The sequence below is a fragment of the Camelus dromedarius genome, chromosome 31 (assembly GCF_036321535.1).
Source record: "Camelus dromedarius isolate mCamDro1 chromosome 31, mCamDro1.pat, whole genome shotgun sequence".
Classification (NCBI taxonomy): domain Eukaryota; kingdom Metazoa; phylum Chordata; class Mammalia; order Artiodactyla; family Camelidae; genus Camelus; species Camelus dromedarius.
Window position 1 is genome coordinate 16,200,242 of NC_087466.1, and position 16,976 is coordinate 16,217,217.

Below are 16,976 nucleotides of genomic sequence, written 5' to 3' on the forward strand. Positions count from 1 at the left end.
CCTTCCATTTTTACTGGGATAAAATTGACACACAGCACTACATAAATTTAAGACGTACAGCATAATGACTTGACTTACATACATCATGAAAGGATGCCCACAATAAGTTTAGTGAATACCCATCAACTCATACAAATATAAAATTAAATAGAAAAAAATATTTTTCCTTGTCATGAGAACTCTTAGGATTTATTCTCTTAACTTTCATATGTAACATACAGCAGTGTTAAATATATTTACATGTTGTACATTATACCCCTAGTATAACTGAAGTTTGTATCTTTCAAATGCCTTCATCTAGTTCTTCCTCCCGCTACCCCCACCTCTGATAACCACAAATATGATCTCTTTTCTATAAGTCTGCTTGTTTGTGAAGTATAATTGACCTACAACACTATGTTAGTTCCTATTCTGCAACATAGTGATTTGATAATCCTATACATTTCAAAATGATCACCGTAAGTTGGCTTACCATCTGTCACCATAGAAAGATACTACATACCTCCATCATACCCCAGGATATTTAGGCACAGGTGAAATCCTTAAAAAGGGAACTTAGAAAAACAAAACACTGGAGTCATTACAGGCAGTGTGTTTGTCTCCAACTCTTTTTTTTCCTGGAACGTCCACAAGAGGGCTCTTGAGCTCTTTCTCCTTCCAAAACATCCGTGGCCCCTGAAGCGACCATCATGGGAAGAAAGAGGTAGCTGAGTTTTCTCCACGGGAGGAAACAAAGTGAATACAAACACAGGTGTGGCCGGATGGCGAAAAGACTCAAGGAGGAGCAAGGCGGGGTCTTACTTTCACTGGCCTGGGCGGGAGTCTTGATGACTTCTCTGAACCTCAGTTTCCTCGTCTAGAAAATAGAGATAATCCTATGAAGCAGACAGCATTGTCAGGGGGACCAAATAAAAGCATTTTATAAAATGTCAACTGTTACTATTGAATCACTGAGTTGCATGGACCTACTTGACATGAGGTAAGTAGTTGGGACAATGAAGTAAACTCTACACCACCACCACCACCCCAGCTCCAAGGACTTGCCCAATTCAGCCCACTTTGCTTGCTTTATTTCACCTGCCTGGGCCCTAAAAGCTTCTGAGTTTGCAACTTCTGGTCTAAATAGAGTTCCGTGCCAGTCAGACAATACCTGAAACACTGCGTTAGTAACCCCAATCTCGGCTATTTATGGGGCCAGGCACCTAGCTGCACGCATACTATAAGTGAGCCAAATACACTCAGGGCTTCTGGTGGTCTTGTCTCTGCATGGTGACTGATTTGTCAGAAAAAATGTAATTGAAAGGAATGAAAATCTTTTCCCAATCTGTCAAAAAATGCAAAGGGGTGAGTATATTCTTAACAAAAGCATTGTGGAGGTATAATTGACGTACAATATTTAAAGTGTATAATTTGATGAGTTTTGGTATAAGTACACACCCGTGAAACCATCATCACAATCAAGATAATGAATATTCCTGTAACTCACAAAAGTTTCCTCCTGCGCTTTGTAATCCTTTCCTCCCTGCCTACCCCACCTTCACACCCGATAACCGCTAGTCTGCCTTCTATCACTCTAGATTAATTTGCGTTTTCTAGACTTTCATCTCAGTGAAATATACAGTATGTTCTCATTTTTGCCTGCCTTCTTTCATGCAGCATAACTATTTTGAGAATCATCCATGCACTCTGTGTATAGATAACTCATTCCGCTCTGTTGCCGAGTCATATTCCATTTATGGATAGGACACACTTTGTTCACACACTCACTGGTTGATGGTCATTGTGTTGCTTCCAATTTGGGACTATTACAAATAATGCTGCTAAGAAATTTGTGGTACAGGTTTACTTCTGGACACATGTTTTCATATCTCAGGGGTGAATATCTAGATGTAGAACAACTAGATCATATGGTAGTTACATATTTAACTTTTTAAGAACTTGCAAACTATTTTCCAAAGTAGATGCACAACTTTACATTTTGAACAGCAGTGCATGAACATTCCGGTTGCTCCACATCCTCACCAGCACTTGTTCTGCTCAGTCTTTTTAAATCTTAGCCTTTCTAATAGGTGTGGTTTTGGAGTAAGTGCATTTCCCATGTAGAATAAGACTTCTTCAGAACCCTCCTTCTTACCTTACAGTGGTCTCCCTGGAGAAGGCAGTACACTCAGGTCTCGAACTCCCCAACCACTTTTTTCCCAAGATGTAACCCGTTGCTGGGATTCTGCATGATAAAGGAAAGGTATGATGGAACTGAGTTGGCAAGAATCTTCCCCCCCTTTGAAGGTGGGGAGGGAGAGTATGAATAATCACACCTAGATAATAATAAACTAGCTCATCTAATCCTCGTGTGAACCCCAAGAGATTATAAAGATCCTTAATCAAATTGTAGAGATGAGGAAACAGGCTCAGAGAGAAAATGACCTGTCTGAGGTCACACAGCCAGACCCAGGATTTGCACGCAGGCACATCTGATTCTAAAACTTGTGTTTGCTCTTTTCTCCTGCAGAATCCTCTGTTCTGGATGCCACAATCTTAGAAGATCTCCACAACGTGATCTTATTCAGCAGCTAACAGGGGTGTGCAAGTGGACTGTCTGAAATGTGTCAGCTGAGGAGTGGACAAAGGAATTAGGGCCGTTTAACCAGAAAAGAGAATTCTCAGTAGTGGCGTGAAAACAGTCTTCAGACATTTGAAGGAGTGCACTTGACCCAGAATGTAACCTCTTTTAACTCCCCTCTTCTAGATGATAGAAATATTTTCAGTGTTAATGATGTAACAATCATCATCATCATTTTCTTGATTCATTCTTTCATTTTAAAACCGTTAACAATTAGGAAGTGGGGATACATTTCAGCTTTAAAGACATTATTGAAATTCAGTAAAATATTTCATAAAATATTTCATGCATGAACTACAGTTAGTACTGACCACACAAAATCATTACACCTTGTCTCTTATGTGCTGTTTCACAGTTTTAAATTTTAACTCCAAAGAAAAACCCCAAGTGGCCACACAGAATGACAGAATTGAAGTAGGCTAAGTTCTATTTCTTCATCTTTACAATCACTGTATTTTTTTTTAAATCTACTGTTTAAATGAGGAGTATGTAGTACCATAGGGGCTAGAGTGATACACTGTGCCCTATGATTTCGTATTATTATAAACTTACCTTTGAAACCAAGGTAGTTGAGACCAGCTGTGTTGGGGACCAGTTGTATAAGCAGGCATTCTCGGACTTAGCTTCCTCCATGTAGACTACAATGTTGATTAAAAGAGGAGTTATTAAAAAGTATTTGTTTTTAATTTATATTATTTGTGTTATATTTTAACTTCCATTATTTACCTAGTTATATTATTTATTTATTTTAATTGAAGTATGGTTGGTTTACAATATTATGTTAGTTTCAGGTTATGACATAGTGATTCAATAATTTATAGATTATACTCCATTTAAAGTTATTACAAAATAATGGCTCTATTTCCCTGTGCTATACAATATATCCTTGTTGCTTATTTGTTCTCTTTTTATTTCTACAGTTATTCTTCTACCGTCATGTCTGTTCTTAAAACTCAATAATCACTGTGGCAATTCTTTAGAACCCAAACCAATTGGGGGAAGGGTATTTTGTCTCTGACATTGTTTAGAAGTGCTTTTGCATTCCAATAATCAAAACTGCTATTGCACTTTGACAAGGACGAACTTTCAGCCTGTTTTATGAATGTCTTAAAATTCTCTACACAGAGTGTTCCCTTTTGCTTCCAATGGCTTCCACTGCCCTGCCATTGGCATAGCACTGGTCACATGGACAAGAGATTGGACATCTCATGTGGCGTAGAGGATAGGACGCAGATGGATGGCTGTGTGTGACTGTGTAGCAGTGACTTCCCTGAATCTCAATTTCCTCATCACTAAATTTAGAAATTAATAACATAGCTTCTAAAAGATAGCTGTGAGGTCAAATGACATGATACACATGTAGATTTTCTTTTTTCCCTGTTCACTGGGTTTATCCTTTCCCCCTGGGGTCGGGGAGGAGAGGTTTGTAGGAAGACACTTTAGTCTTGCTGTCTCCTTACTGCCGATGGTGACTCCTGAGTCCACACCATTCCTGTCATCTGGCTGTCCACAGCATGAGCTGCAGTGCCCACTGAAGAGGCATTCTTCCCCTCCCCCAGCTTCACACCACCTCACCTACCTTCTTCCAAAGTCACCCTCACACCTGGACGTTAAGAGCAGTTTAAGAAGAATGTTACCTAAGGCAGTGGTTCTCCAATTTGAGTGTGCATCAGAATCCCTGGAGAGCTTGAGAAAATTCAGCCTGCTGGGTCCCACCCCTTGCGTTTGTGATTTGGCGGATGTGGGATAAGGCTCAAGGATCTGTAGTTCTAACAAGCTCCCAGCTGAGGCTGATACTGCTGGTATCACAGAAAACCATTGGCCTAACTCAATCATGGTAATTCCATCTCGCTTTGCCAGTGATTGATTCAGAGTTAAGCTTGAGCAGGTGGACCAATGAGGTGTGAAGACGGGCTTGGTCTGGGCTAATAGGTGTGACCAGCATCTCCCTCTCCTTTGCCACTGCCTACCCCTGGAAAACAAGATGCCTCAGTGAGTGGTGACAGCCACTTTGTGACCACGAGGGAAGCTGACCTTCAGGCAAGCTGATACTGTGCTGAGAGGGCAGATGGAGAGAACCTGGGGTCCTAATGCTATCAAGCCCACTCACATTTGGGATTATTATTAGTATTATTTTGAGAATCTGGGAATACCACTATTTCTGTGCCAAGTTTTGGTGCAGGAGTCTTCATTCAGATTGGCTACTCATAGTTCAGATCCAGTCTCCCCAGATCCTCAGGAACCCCAAACCAGTCTCCAGTCCTGGGGCATCTCCCTTTGCTTCAGCCTCTAACCCTCCAACTCCTTCTTCCAACCCCCTCCCCACAGGGTCCTGTGGCATCTCCTTTCAGTAAGCCTTTAGAACCAGTGTTCCCTCTCTTCTCTGTGGGTGGGTGTGACCCTGGAGTTGTGCAAAATGGCAGCCCTGTGAAGCTCCCTTCCTCTCTGCACCACCTACTTCTGTCTCCGACCTTTTCACAATTCATGAAACATTACCCTTCTCTGTAAAAATGTCAAAGTCCCGGCCAAAGCCCCTTTTTGTAAATTGCTAAGTACACAGTTCCCGGAGTCTGCTGACTGTCGAAAAGTCTTTCTTCTCCGAGTTTCTGCTGACTCGCAGAGGGGAACAGAGGGACTTTGGTCTCATCATTTGTTGACTCCTCTAGGGGCACGAGTGGGGAGGATGGAGTTGGCTGGAACAGTGGGGGGTTTCCATGCCAGGTAGTGGCTGGTTTTCTCTCGATATATTTAAAATCAAACACGTCTCAAACCACAAAGATGAACTTCCTTTTGAAAACATCCCTCCCCCCTTCTCTTCTACATGGGAAACTCATATTCCTCCTGGTTACAGATTTTGATTTAATTTCATGAGCACCAGTAATCCTGACCTTATTAGGCTAAGGGAACATTACTCCTCCCTCCCTGCTGGGTCGCATTACAAAGACTTCTCACATCAATGGCTCACAGTGAAGGGACCACATCCAAAAGGCTTCTGTGTGTGTGTGTGTGTGTGTGTGTGTGTGTGTGTGTGTTCCTGACTATAAGAGGGCAATCTTGTTTATCAGACCACACTTATTAAGTGCTTAGCACTGTATCTACCACATAGTAACTGCTCAGGAAACTGAGAAGCAATTGTTACATTTTGTAGCTAGTTACATACCTAATACACATTCTTGCCACTTTTTCTTAATAACAGAATCCTGCTCTCCTTGTCAAAAATAAAGACATCTCCCAGCTCCTATGGCATAGCTATGGGGTCACATGACTGCATGTTGTTCAATGAACCATAGGCAGAAGTATCGCATGAAGCTTCTGGGAGCGTCAGCCTTTAATTCAGTTCTGACACTAACCTCCCGGCGTTTGCGCAGACACAAGTTAGGAGTTTGGTCTCACAAGACGGACCCCACCTCAGATGCCAGTCACTGGTATTGGGTTCCCAGGGCACCCACGCTTCTGTGTGACTTGGCTACAAATCAGGGGTTCCCCTGACCCCTTCCTTACGTTGGCTGATCTGCAGCAATGGCCCACAGAACTCAGGGAAACACTTTACTTACTATTGCAGGTTTATTATAAAGGATATTATAAAGGACACAAATGACCAGCCAGAGGGAGAGGTACTTAGGCAGGTTCCAGAAGGGTCCCAAGTGTAGGAGCTTCTGTGGATTTGGGGTGCACCCCCTCCAGGCTTGTGAATATCTTCCCAAGCACGAACAATGCCAACCCTTTCATTTGTGGTTTTCATGGAGATTTCATTATCTAGGCATAAGTGATTAAATCACCAGCTATCGATGACTAATGCAATCTCCAGCCCCTTTCCCCTCCCCAGAGGTCGGGGTGGGGGCTAGTTGTAGCTAGTTACATACCTAGTATACATTCTTGCCACTTGAAGCTGAAAATTCTAACCCTCTAACTTTGCCTTGGTCTTTCTGGTTCTGAAGATAACTCCCCAGGAGCCCCTAGTCAATCAATCATCTCCTTAACATAACAGAAAGACACTCATCACTCTGGAGATTCCAAAGGTCTTAGAAGCTCTATGTCAGGAATGCGGACTAAGATCAAATAGTATGAACAAATAAAAAAGATGTGGTATTCAGTCAATCAAAAGTTACTCAGCTATAAAAAACAACGAGAGGGGAGAGTACAGCCCAGTGCTTAGCATGCAGGAGGAACTGCGGTTCAATCCCCAGTACCTCCATTTAAATAAATAAATAAATAAACTTAATCACTCCAGAAAAAACCCCAAACATTTTTAAAAAATAAAGAATGAAATAATGCCATCTGCAGCAACATGGATGGACCTAGAGATTATCATACTAAGTGAAGTCAAACAGAGAAAGACAAATATCATGATAACACTTAGATGTGGAATCTAAAAATAAATGATAGAAATGAACTTATTTACAAGCCAGAAATAGACTCACAGATGTAGAAAACAAACTTATGGTTACCAAAGGGGAAAGTGGTGGGGGGAGGGATAAATTAAGAGTTTGGGATTAACAGATACATATTGGTATATATAAAATAGATAAACAACAAGGACCTACTGTAGAGCACAGGGAAATATATTCAATATCTTGTGATAACCTATAAGGGAAAAAAATCTGAAAAAGTATATATATATATATATATAAAAAACTGGATCACTTTGCTGTACACCTGAAAACTAGTATAACACTGGAAATCAACTATACCTTAAAAAAAAAAAACCTGAAAGAAAAAAGATCAAATAGTATAACAAAAGAAGCTCCTATCACCCCATCACTCAGTTTTACAAGGGTTTGGGGGCTCTGTGCCAGGAACCAAGAATGAAGGCCAAATACGTATTTCTCATTATGTCACCGTATCGCTGTAACCATGCCTACTGTGCAGTGGTCGGTCTGCTCTGCAGAGGTGCCTCTCTGCCTGTCTCCACCCTGCTCTGTGCCCCACGGAGTGTCTCCCTGTCTCTGCCTGGTGGTTGGGTTTGGCAAGCGGAGAGGCCAGCAGAAGACTGGAGGGCAGGACCAGAGCGAGGTGGAGGCGGAGGTATTTAATGACCATCCCACCCCTGGGCTTTGAGTCACCCGGCTCTGTCCTCCCAGGGCAGCCCTTTCCAAGGCGCTGGTGGCCATTCCCAGCCCTCACCCAAAGAGGTGCAGGCCTGCCAACAGCTCCCTGCTATTACTGGCCCCAGCCCCACCCCGGATACCCCATCCCTTGGGTTGACCTATGTCTGCTCCCACTCTGGTAAACAGCCCCTTCAGGAAAGCCTGCCCGCATCATCTCATTTGAGAGTGCCAGTGGTATCCCGCCAGGACCCTGACCAGCTCGCTCAGGGAGTAAAACTAAAGCTGCACAAAAGAGAAGCCTTTGTCCCACCTCTCCTCCAGTCTCTGGGTTCCCCTCCCCAGAAACGACCAATGTTCCCAGGCTCTTTGGCATCTCTCCACCCAGAAACATGACCACACAGTTTGTTTGTTTGGGTTTACCAGTAACTTGGGAGCCAAGCCAAGCACGTGAGTGGACGTGACTCCAATGCCAGGTCCCGAGGACAGCGGTTCAGCTTGATTTCCCTCTTGTCCCTTTATATGCTCACAAAGCCCTTGTTTTCAGTGGGCAGAGTCCAGAAACCATGGCTTTCTGGAATTGCCCCTGTCCTGTGTTGAGGCTGCAACGCATTGACACTTGTCTGTGAGTGAGTGGGCGGTCCGTCAATGAGAACCCGCTTTAGCAAGACCCAGCACTTCCCGGTCCCAGGAATTCAGGTGCCAATCAGAGAAAATTCACAGGACTAAGAATGCCGGCTGACAGCCTGCACCTGCATTTGGCCCCTCAGCTAATTCTTGGGCTGGCTCAGCTGGGTGGTCTACTTTTCCCCAAAGAAGCCAAGGGGCAATTTTCATGATTCCTGAAAGACTCTGTAGTTTTGTTCCCATGGGGCTAGTTCATCCTGGGGCTTGGAGCCAGGTTCCCCGGGTTCAAACTCCAGATCTGCCACTTCCTAGCTGGGAGACGATGGGCAAGGTGCTTAACCTCTCTGTGCCTCAGTTTCCTCATCTGTGAAATGGGAGGATGACAGAACCCACTTCATGCCATGCTGCCAGGGTTAAAGGAGAAAATAAATGTAAAGCACTTATGCAGGGCTTGGCAAGGTAGTAGGTGATCAAAAACTAGCTATTTTTACTAGGATGAAAGCTGACATTTAACCAAATGCCTACTTGCTGTATTGAATTCTCACAACAACCCTGTTAGGCACATATTATACCTGCTTTACAGATGAGGAAACAGGTTTAATGTGATCACGGGACTTGCTCAGAGTCGCACAACTAGTACACAGCAAAGCTTGTAATAGTTTGCTCTCTGGGCAGTGCCATCATCTAGCCCTCGGGCAGCAGTGTGACATCCTGGCTGAAGAATTTGGTTTGCTCAATTTGATTCCTTGTATTATAGTTAAGTCTCTCTGGGCTTTTGCTTGTTGGAACCAGATTGTCTTCTTAATAGCTAGAGGGCTGTGTGAGGCAGTTTCTGCAACTTGCTTGATCCAGAAAAAATTTGTCTGAGGTGTTTGTTCAAAGGAGAGATTCTCTGGCATTCCTGCTGGCAAGTCTGAGTCTGAAACAGTGGGGGTGGGGCCTTGGATTTATGTTTTTCTTTTTTGCCCTGGTGATTGGGTGTTTTAAAGGTAACGCGGGTTTGGAAGCTTTCGCTGCATGGAATTAGAGTGGCCTCTGCTGTCAATGAAGAGGATGACACTAAAACAGATGGAGGCCCTCTAGGTCTTGGTCTGGTCCCTTCCTCCTGCAGGTGTTTTTCCTGCATTGAGGCTTTTTTCTAACCTTCAATGTCACTACGCACCTAGATCAGAGTTAGGCAGGGGCAAGGGGAGTAAAAGGAAGGTCAAGGTTCTCTCTGATCTCATGGAGTTTACAGTCTAATTAGATTGACAACTACGGGAAATCATGAGAATCCTGTTCAGAAAGAGTGGAAGGGTCTCCATCTGGCAAAGTATTTCCTGGGCATGTGCCATGTCCGGAGCTCCGTGAGTACAGGTACCGCACTGATGAGCCCTGGGTGCCCAGGAATAGACATACCACGGTTCTTGCCATCTGTGGCCCATAGCCAGGTAGGGGTCCAGGGACAAACACCCGAGATGGGGAACAGAACTGTGGGCCTCACCATATCCTGGGGAGTCTGGCTCATTTTGAGAGGTGGGGAGGAGGTACCACTCAAATAAAAATAACTTTGTTTTTCTATATCTAGGAACATAAACATTCATATTAAACTATTCAAATAATACAGAAAAAGATAAACAAAGTGAAAAAAACCCAAAAAACACTTGAAATCCCACCACCTAGCAGTAACTACAAGATGTGGCTGTCTGGTTTCTACCGACACACATATACACACCCCATCATTTCATTATACATGCAGTATTTTACTGAGGCACCTTTTCTTTCTTTTTTTTATTAAGTGCTTTATTGAGCTGTAATTCATATACCACAAAACTCACCCATTTAAAATGACAGTTCAGTGGTTTTAGTGTATTACCAGTTGTGCAACCATCATCACAATCTAATTTGTCCCAACTTTATTGTATAGTTGACATATAACATTGTATTAGTTTAAGGTATACATGATGATTTGATATATGTCTGTATATATTGCAAAATATTACCACACGAAGTTTAATTAATAACCATCACCTCACATAGTTACAACTTCTTTCCTTCTTTCTTCCTTCCTTTCTTCCTTTCTTTCTCTTTCTTTCTTTCCTTTCTTTCTTTCTTTTTCTTTCTTTCTTCCTTCCTTTCTTCTTTCTTTCTTTCTTTGAAGCTTCTTTTCTTGATCTCTTTTTCTCTTCCCTACTATTGTTTTTGGTTTTGTTTGTGCACACCTCTCTGCCAAAGATAACCGATGTTGACAGCTTGGCGTATGTTCTTCCACGTCTTCCTCAGATACACACATACCACCACATGTATGGTTGATTTGCAGAGAACACCATTCAATTCTCTGCCCTTTGATGCAAGACACTTGCACACTGTGGACTTCACTCCAGACCTACTAAATCAAACCCTTTGAGCGTGGGGTCCGGAAGCCGCATCTCTCATCCTCAGCCCAGGGCTTTCTGTCGCTGCTGTCCTGCTCCAGTGAGTTAGGGAAGGCTGGCTAGTGAAGGTTCACATCGCTGTGGGCAGAAGACCCTGGAGGATCTTGAGGACAGGTTAAGAGGTGGCGGTCTCCAGGCAGAGAAAACAGCTGGTGCAAAAGTCACAGATGAGAGAGAGTTTCAGGGATGCCCTGGAGATGGCGAGTAGTGTGACTGGTGAGAGAGTGGAGTTGAGGTATTGATAGCCTTGAATGCCAGAATCAGGGCTTAGGAGTCACATAAAATGGGTGGCAGGGACTCTTACATGGAGAATTTTTGCAAAAGAAGAGAATTTAGCCTGACCAGTGGGAGTAGGGCAGCCAGGTTAATGATCAGGTAACAATAATCATTCAGTCGTAGGAGCACTTACAATGTGCGAGGCACAGTGTTTTATGTGTATTGCCTCATTAATCCTAACAACTTACAGGACAGACAGTATTTTCACCCCCATTTTACAGAAGAGGAAACTGAGGCACAGAGAGGTTAAGCAACTTGCCCAGGGTCACACAGCTGGTAAGTGGCAGAGCCAGGCTCAAACCCAGGCAGTCTGGCTTGAGTAGTAGTTACTTCATGAGGCTGTCGAGATGGTAAGTGAGAAATTGCGTGAAAATTGCATGTACCGATGACTGTTTGATAAAGGTTAAATGGTAGCGGGGCTTGAAGAATAGTCTGAGGATGAATACAGGGGGGCCCTGAGGTGGGAGTGGTGGGGTTAATCACATTCCAAGAGAGCCCTGAGATTGGCTGACAGGGCACCCCTCTCGTGCTTCTTCCTAAGGCCAAGGAGAAGCTTTACAACATGCCTGAACTTTGGCTTTGCAAACATCTGCTTGCTCAGTAGGAGAGAATGGCGATAAAGCTCACAGCTATGGTTTCCCAAACACCATCTGTGTCCAAGATCATCTCTCTGGGGTCTGCAGTTCCCAAACTATGTACCGAGGTGCCCCTGGGCACCGCAGTATATTTTAAGAGGATTTTTGAAAGGAACACAGCGACATCTGTCGGACACCTCGCAAACTACCAACCCAAGGCAGTTCACGGTTTGAATGTCGAGTGACTTTGTGAAGCTGAGTTTATGGTAGTTGTTCTCATTAAAAAGTAAAAATTTTAAAATGCAAAAGTTATTGTGGAGCCAGAAATGAAGGTGGTCATGTCTAATTTAATTCCACGGTTTGAGCTGCTGTGTAGAGCCCAACAAACCCACACGTCCCTGGAGTACATACCCATGATTATTTCAGAAGGAGTGAAAATGTTATTTTTTCTTTTAAGTTATATGCATTTTCAAGTGGCTACTAAGTTGTTAGGACATAAATACTTATTAGTTAACTACTTACTAAGTAAACAAAACTGTTAGTTTTGTTTCTTTGTTTGTTTGTTTTTTTGCTGGGGCTGGAAGGCGGGTAGGAAGAGATGCCAAAAAAAAAAAAAAAAATTACTGAGACACCAAGGGTGCCTAGAACCAAGGAAGTTTGGAATCTCTCTGCATTAGGCTCTTTACAAAATGTTATCTTAAGCCACCCTAGGAGAGGTATACTTCTGCTTTATAAATGAGTCGAGAAAGAGGAACTCGTTGCCTGAGGCCACCCAGTGAGGGGTTAGGGTGTTGGAGGGGCCTATGAAATGCACACTAGGTCCTGTGCGATTCTCAAGAAGGCAAAATGCCTCTCCCAACCTCTGGAGTCCCTTGAGATTTGTCCCCTGATTGTGGGGAAGGGCAGGGTGGGGTTGGAACCACCCTTTCTGTTTGCCAAGCATCAATATTTGACTCAGGGGGCCCAGGACAATAGCCTCTCCGTATACTGGGAGCTGAAGTTGGGTTCTGGGGGATCTTCTCTCCTTGGACTCCCTGGAGGGTCTCCCCACAGCCCGCTGTTGGTCCCGCTCCCAACCAAATCCACCTTCAGTCCCAGAGTCACCGGCTCAACCAGCTGGCTGCCAGAGGACCCAACAGTTAATGAGTTCAAAAGTTGTGCAGAGGATCCAGGCCCCACCCTACTGGCTCCCTCTGGTTCCCTTCTAGGAGAAATTTACCAAGGGGCAGCTGCAGGCAGCAAGCAGGAGAGCCATGAAACCACGAAGGGACAGCACACAGCATCCTCCCTGGCCTTTAGCCTGGACTTGAAAATTCTGCCCCCAGCAGTGAGCTGCCTGACTCCAAACCTACCGGCACTGGAGGAAAATGGAAGCAATGGAAAAACGCAGGGGGTCCCACTTTCCCAAGGGGCCACTGCTAGCATCATCATGTGCAGTCTGACTGCCTGGCTCTGGGGGGACTCTGAGCAACCCCTGTGAGCTTGTTTTCTCCTCTGCAGAATGGGAGTAACAACAGTATCTACTTCACAGGGTGGGTCTGCAAATTGCATATATTACTAAAGCTTAGTGCAGAGCTAAATATACGTGTTCGGTGTGCAATGGAATTTAGCTATTCACTCCACAAATATTTACTGAGCACCTACTATGTATGGATGAGGCAATACTTTAGGCACTGGGAATATAGCAGTGAACAAGACAGACAAAAGCCCTGCCCTACATTCTAGCAGAAGGAGACAAACCATAAATAACAAACATAATATCTAAGTAAATTACAGAGCAGTGCTGTCCAACAGAAAGATGTGAGCCACAAATGTAATTTAAAAGCTTCCGATACTAAACAAAGTAAGGCAGACAGAGGAAGACAAACATCATATGATACATTTATACATGGAATCTTAAAAAATGATACAAATAAACCTATTTATAAACCAGAAATGGACTCACAGACATAGAAAACAAATTTACTGGTTACCAAAGGGGAAAGGGGAGGAGGAGGGATAAATTAGGAGTTTGGGATTAACAGATACACACTACTATATATAAACTAGATAAAAAAACAAGACCGATTGTATAGCACAGGGAACTATATTCGATATCTTGTAATAACCTATAATGGAAAAGAATCTGAAAAAGAATACATGAATATATGTATAACTGAAATCATTTTGCTATATATCTGAAACTAACACAGCAGTGTAAATCAACTATACTTCAATAAAAAACAAAAACAAAAGCAAACAATCGAAAAAGAATATACACCAAAAAATAAAGGTTTCTGGTGGTACCATTATAAAAGTAAGAAAAAACAGGGGAGGGTGTAGCTCAAGTGACAGAGTGCATGCTTAGCATGCATAAGGTCCTGGGTTCAGTCCCCAGTACCTCTTCCAAGCATAAATAAACCTAATTACCTCTCTCTCATAAAACAAACAAAAAGCAAAAAGAAACAAGTAAAAATAATTTTTAATTAAAATTTTAAAAAATTTAATTATGTTTATATATTGTTTTGTTTTTGTGTGTGTGTTTTTAATGGACTCTACCATGGATGTATTACCCTCCCCCCCCTTAAATTTAGTTTTCAAATTGAAAAATTTTACCCAATATATCCAAAATATTATTATTTCAGCCAGAGGCATCAGCCACATTTCAAGTGCTTAGTGGCAGCATGGGCAGCACATTTGCCAGCACATTAGGTGCGTGCAAAAATGAAGCCAGAAATCAGAGGAAGGGGGATTGGAGCCCTGGGTCTGGGAGACGACAGAGAAGGGGGATTGGAGCTGATAGATCAGCTATCATCCTTCCTCAGCCCCGCTTCCTCTCCGCTGGCCTGGCCTGGCCTGGCCTGCAGGGAGGGCCTTCTGGCCAATGGTACCTTCTCCCTGCTTCTGTTGCCAAACATATGACCCTGGTTCTGCAGACCCCTGAGAGATGCCCCAGCCTGGGGGGCAGCCCCGCAGCACCCACTCCGCGTACTCCAGGCAATGGTGTACACCCCTTGTTCTGGGAGCTTAGGGCCACCCCAGGGGACAGACTGCAGGAATTTTTGTCCAGGCTCTGACTGGAAGAGGGAAGAGGTGGGTGGGGGTGAGTGAGGGTTGGAATCTGCCTTTACTTAACATTTTGATATTTGTGGTTCATCACAGATTTTTTGCATTGATTTAAAAATATATTTTATTGATTCCTATATAAAATTCACCCTTTAAAAATGCACCATTCAGTGATTTTTAGTATATTCACAGAATGGTATAACATCACCAAATCAACATTAGAACATCTCCATCACCCTCAAAGAAACTCCGTAGCCTTTAAGCAGCCATTCCCTCCCCTCCCTCTCCCCCTCCCCGCACCTGTCCCCTCAGCCCCTGGCAACCACCAATCTACTTTCTGTCCATGTGGATTTGCCTATTCTGAACTTTTCCTATAAATGGAATAATACAATAGATGGCCTTTTGTGTCTGGCTTCTTAGCATAATGTCTTCAAGATTCACCCTTATGAATCAGGACTTCATTCCTTTTTATGGCCAAATACCATGCCATTGCATGGATGGACAACATTTTATCTACCCATTCATCCGTTGATGGATATTTATGTTTTTCCACTTTTTGGCTATTGTGAATAATGCTATGAACATTCACATGCAAGTTTTTATGTGGTAGTATCTTAAATTCTTTTGGGCTTAGCATTAATTCTGAATTTTTAATATATTGCATACAAATATTGTTTTCTCTTGATTTACTGAGTTTTTTGGTGCCCCCTTAAAATTCTGAGCCAAATGCCTGACTGCTCTCACCCTATTCCCATCCCACAAGTCTTCTAGCTGTGTGACTTTGGGGAAGTTGCTTACCCTCTCAGAACCTCAGTTTCCTCCTCTGTAAAATGGGCATAATTCCTGTACCTACTCACAGTGGTTAGGGGCTACTCTGAGGTAATGATGCACATTACAGACCCAGCCCACAGCAGACTTAAGTCGACACAGTGTTCCTCCCAGCAGGCCTGATGTTGGGGCTGGCAGGAAGGCAGCTCCCCAAATGGATGTGACCCAGCCCTGCCCTTGAGGAGAGATGGCCCAATGGCCTAAAACTCCCTGCTGCTTCTGTTCCCAAGGGAAACCCGCTGTTTCTGCTCTCCTGCCTCAACCTGATCCCCGACGAGGTCCTGGTGGGGTGGGACCCCATGCTGGTCACCTGAAGACCTCCCTGTTTCAGCACCGTCCGTCCCAGCTGCCCTGGGCCCCCCACTGCCGCCTCCCCCACCCTCTGCTCTGCCTACTCCCAGTGAAGGCCGCAGCTCCCCGTCCCTCGGCGCTGCCATGAGGCCTGCAGTTTGCAGGGTGAAGTCCAAAGTTCAGTCCCTTCTCTAAGCACACGGATAAATATGAACCTTGGAGAATTTCCCCAGCTCCAATGTAAACAGAGCGGGCAGGGGCCCTGATTCACTGGCCACTGGGGCCAGGGTTGGGGGTTGGGGGTGCCCACAGGGCTTGGCTAGTGGGGTTTGGGGGGGCAGCGGGTGCAAGGAGCCTGGTTTGGGCCTGCCTGCTGGCCGGCCAGCACGGAGCCGGCCCACGCAGCTGGGGAGGCGGCCAGCTGGGTGGCCCAGGGCCGCGTGGCCCAGCGCTAGCAGAGCCATGGTTTCTAAACTGAGCCAACTGCAGACGGAGCTCCTGGCCGCCCTGCTCGAGTCGGGCCTGAGCAAAGAGGCGCTGATCCAGGCCTTGGGTGAGCCGGCGCCCTACCTGCTGGCCGGAGATGGCCCCCTGGACAAGGGGGAGTCCTGTGGCGGTGGTGGGCGAGGGGAGCTGGCCGAGCTTCCCAACGGACTCGGGGAGACGAGGGGCTCCGAGGACGAGACGGACGACGATGGGGAAGACTTCACGCCGCCAATCCTCAAAGAGCTGGAGAACCTCAGCCCGGAGGAGGCAGCCCACCAGAAAGCCGTGGTGGAGACCCTGCTGCAGTAAGGACCCCTCTCCTGTCCCCAGCTCCCAAGGAGCCTGGAGGGGCCCACCCTCGGCTCCTGACCAGCCCTTCCCAGTCCAGAGTCCCATGGCTGTGGCCTTCATTCTGGCTGTTGGTTAAGGGGGACAGGGCCCATTGGAGCTTGGAGGGGGGGTGGTCCCGGCTCGGGGATTGGAGCCTCCAGCCCCCAACCTGGTCCTCTGAGTCCCCACGAGCCAAGGCTCTCAGCCCAGCACTTCAGAAGTGGGGCCATCCCCCCGGGGAGCTCCAAGATGGGGACAAAGCGGGAGAGTCCACAATTCAAGTGGCCGGACAACCAGAGGGCGGAGGGAGTTTATAGCCACCATCCCTATTTCCACTCCCCGAGCCCTACCTTCCCTGACAAGCACCAGGTGCACCACTGGGGAGCGAGAACTGGGCTTTCGGGGGCTTCCCTGGCCTCCCCGGAACTCAAACATTTGG

At 45.2% G+C, this 16,976-nt stretch overlaps 1 protein-coding gene and 1 long non-coding RNA gene across 6 annotated transcripts in view; one reads left to right on the plus strand and one right to left on the minus strand.

Moving 5' to 3' along the window:
* The window catches only part of LOC116150000 (uncharacterized), an 18,341-nt gene continuing 1,365 nt past the window's right edge, over positions 1-16,976 (minus strand). Inside the window, exons 2-6 of one of the 4 annotated variants that reach the window (XR_010378591.1) lie at positions 16,292-16,507; positions 3,173-3,258; positions 2,135-2,224; positions 802-856; positions 2-675 (exon numbers count right to left, since the gene is read on the minus strand). This is a non-coding gene — a long non-coding RNA (uncharacterized LOC116150000). Of the gene's footprint in view, positions 857-2,134; positions 2,225-3,172; positions 3,259-10,010; positions 10,920-16,291; positions 16,624-16,976 lie in introns of those variants that run through there. The other 3 variants (XR_010378590.1, XR_010378588.1, XR_010378589.1) reach the window with 3 other exon arrangements.
* Positions 15,730-16,976, plus strand: part of HNF1A (HNF1 homeobox A) — a 15,508-nt gene continuing 14,261 nt past the window's right edge. Inside the window, exon 1 of one of the 2 annotated variants that reach the window (XM_031442771.2) lies at positions 15,730-16,512. In XM_031442771.2, coding sequence (XP_031298631.1) covers positions 16,184-16,512 — 329 coding nt within the window. In that variant the 5' untranslated portion in view covers positions 15,730-16,183. The remainder of the gene's footprint in view (positions 16,513-16,976) is intronic. The other variant, XM_031442769.2, reaches the window with a different exon arrangement.